We start from the raw sequence: 1,561 nt of genomic DNA on the forward strand, positions 1-1,561 counted from the left end.
TCCTTGTGTTTGGGTGGGGAGGTGGGGAGGGGTTCCTTGTGTTTGGGTGGGGAGGTGGGGAAGGATGAAGAGGAAAAGAAGCAGAAGAGTGAGGTGGAAGGAGAGGATGGTGATCATAAGGGTGAAGAAGGAGAGGAGGAACAGAAGGTTGAAGAGACGATGATGATGATGACGACAATGCTGCTGCTGCTGTTTCTGATGATGATGATGATGATGATGATGATGATGATGATGATGATGATGATGATGATAAGGAGCATGAGGATGAGGAGGAGAGAGCAGCGTACCGTGGTGACACGTTTGTAGATCTGCGCGGGGTTGTTGCACTCGGAGTAAGGGTACTCGTTGGTGGCGGAGGAGAAGGAAGAGAAGGAGGAGGAGGATGAAGAGGAGAGAGCCGCGTACCGTGGTGACGCGTTTGTTGATCTGCGCGGGGTTGTTGCACTCAGAGTAAGGGTACTTGTTGGTGGCGGAGGAGGAGGAAGAGAAGGAAGAGGAGGACAAAGAGAAAGAAGAGGAGGATGAGGAGAAGGAGGATGAGGAGAAGGAGGAGGAGGAGGAGGAGGAGAGAGCAGCGTACCGTGGTGACGCATTTGTAGATTTGCGCGGGGTTGTTGCACTCAGAGTAAGGGTACTCGTTGGTGAGGAGGAGGAGGAGGAGGAAGAGAAGGAAGAGGAGGACGAGGAGAAAGAAGAGGAGGATGAGAAGGAGGAGGATGAAGAGGAGAGAGCAGCGTACCGTGGTGACGCATTTGTAGATTTGCGCGGGGTTGTTGCACTCAGAGTAAGGGTACTCGTTGGTGGCGGAGGAGGAGGAAGAGGAAGAGAAGGAAGAGGAGGATGAGGAGGAGGATGAGGAGAGAGCAGCGTACCGTGGTGACGCGTTTGTAGATCTGCGCGGAGTTGTTGCACTCGGAGTAAGGGTACTCGTTGGTGGCGGAGGAGGAGGAGGAAGAGAAGGAAGAGGACGAAGAGAAGGAGGATGAGGAGGAGGAAGAGGATGAGGAAGAGAGAGCAGCGTACCGTGGTAACGCGTTTGTAGATCTGCGCGGGGTTGTTGCACTCAGAGTAAGGGTACTCGTTGGTGGCCATCTCGAGCATGCACATGCCGAACGCGTAGACGTCGACCGCCTCGTCGTAATGCTCCTCATACATCTCCGGCGCCATGAACTCAGGAGTACCTGCAGCGACAAATACACACCGGTCACATACACGCACGCACGCACGCACGCACGCACGCACGCACGCATGTACACACACACATACACCAGCCATGAACTCAGGAGTACCTGCAGCGACAAATACACACCGGTCACATACACGCACGCACGCACGCATGCACGCATGCACGCACGTGCACGCACACACACACAGGTCACACATACAGACAGACACCGGTCACTCACACGCACATAGACCGGTCACACATACACATAGAGACAGACAGGCCATGAACTCAGAGGAGCACCTGTAGCAACAGTTACAGACAACAGGTCACACATGCAGACACAAGCACGCACGCACGCACGCACGCACGCTCGCACGCACATACACAACCCAC

General features: G+C 54.8%; 1 protein-coding gene across 1 annotated transcript in view; it reads right to left on the reverse strand.

Annotated features, from left to right (window-relative positions):
- Positions 1 to 1,561, reverse strand: part of LOC106809190 (serine/threonine-protein kinase WNK1-like) — a gene marked incomplete at its 5' end in the record, with an annotated part of 29,477 nt that overhangs the window by 23,471 nt on the left and 4,445 nt on the right. Inside the window, 1 exon segment of the mRNA XM_014812184.1 lies at positions 1,024 to 1,181. Within this exon segment, the coding sequence (XP_014667670.1) occupies positions 1,024 to 1,181 (158 nt within the window).

Source organism: Priapulus caudatus, unplaced genomic scaffold, assembly GCF_000485595.1.
Source record: "Priapulus caudatus unplaced genomic scaffold, Priapulus_caudatus-5.0.1 Scaffold335, whole genome shotgun sequence".
NCBI classification, from domain to species: Eukaryota; Metazoa; Priapulida; class Priapulimorpha; order Priapulimorphida; family Priapulidae; genus Priapulus; species Priapulus caudatus.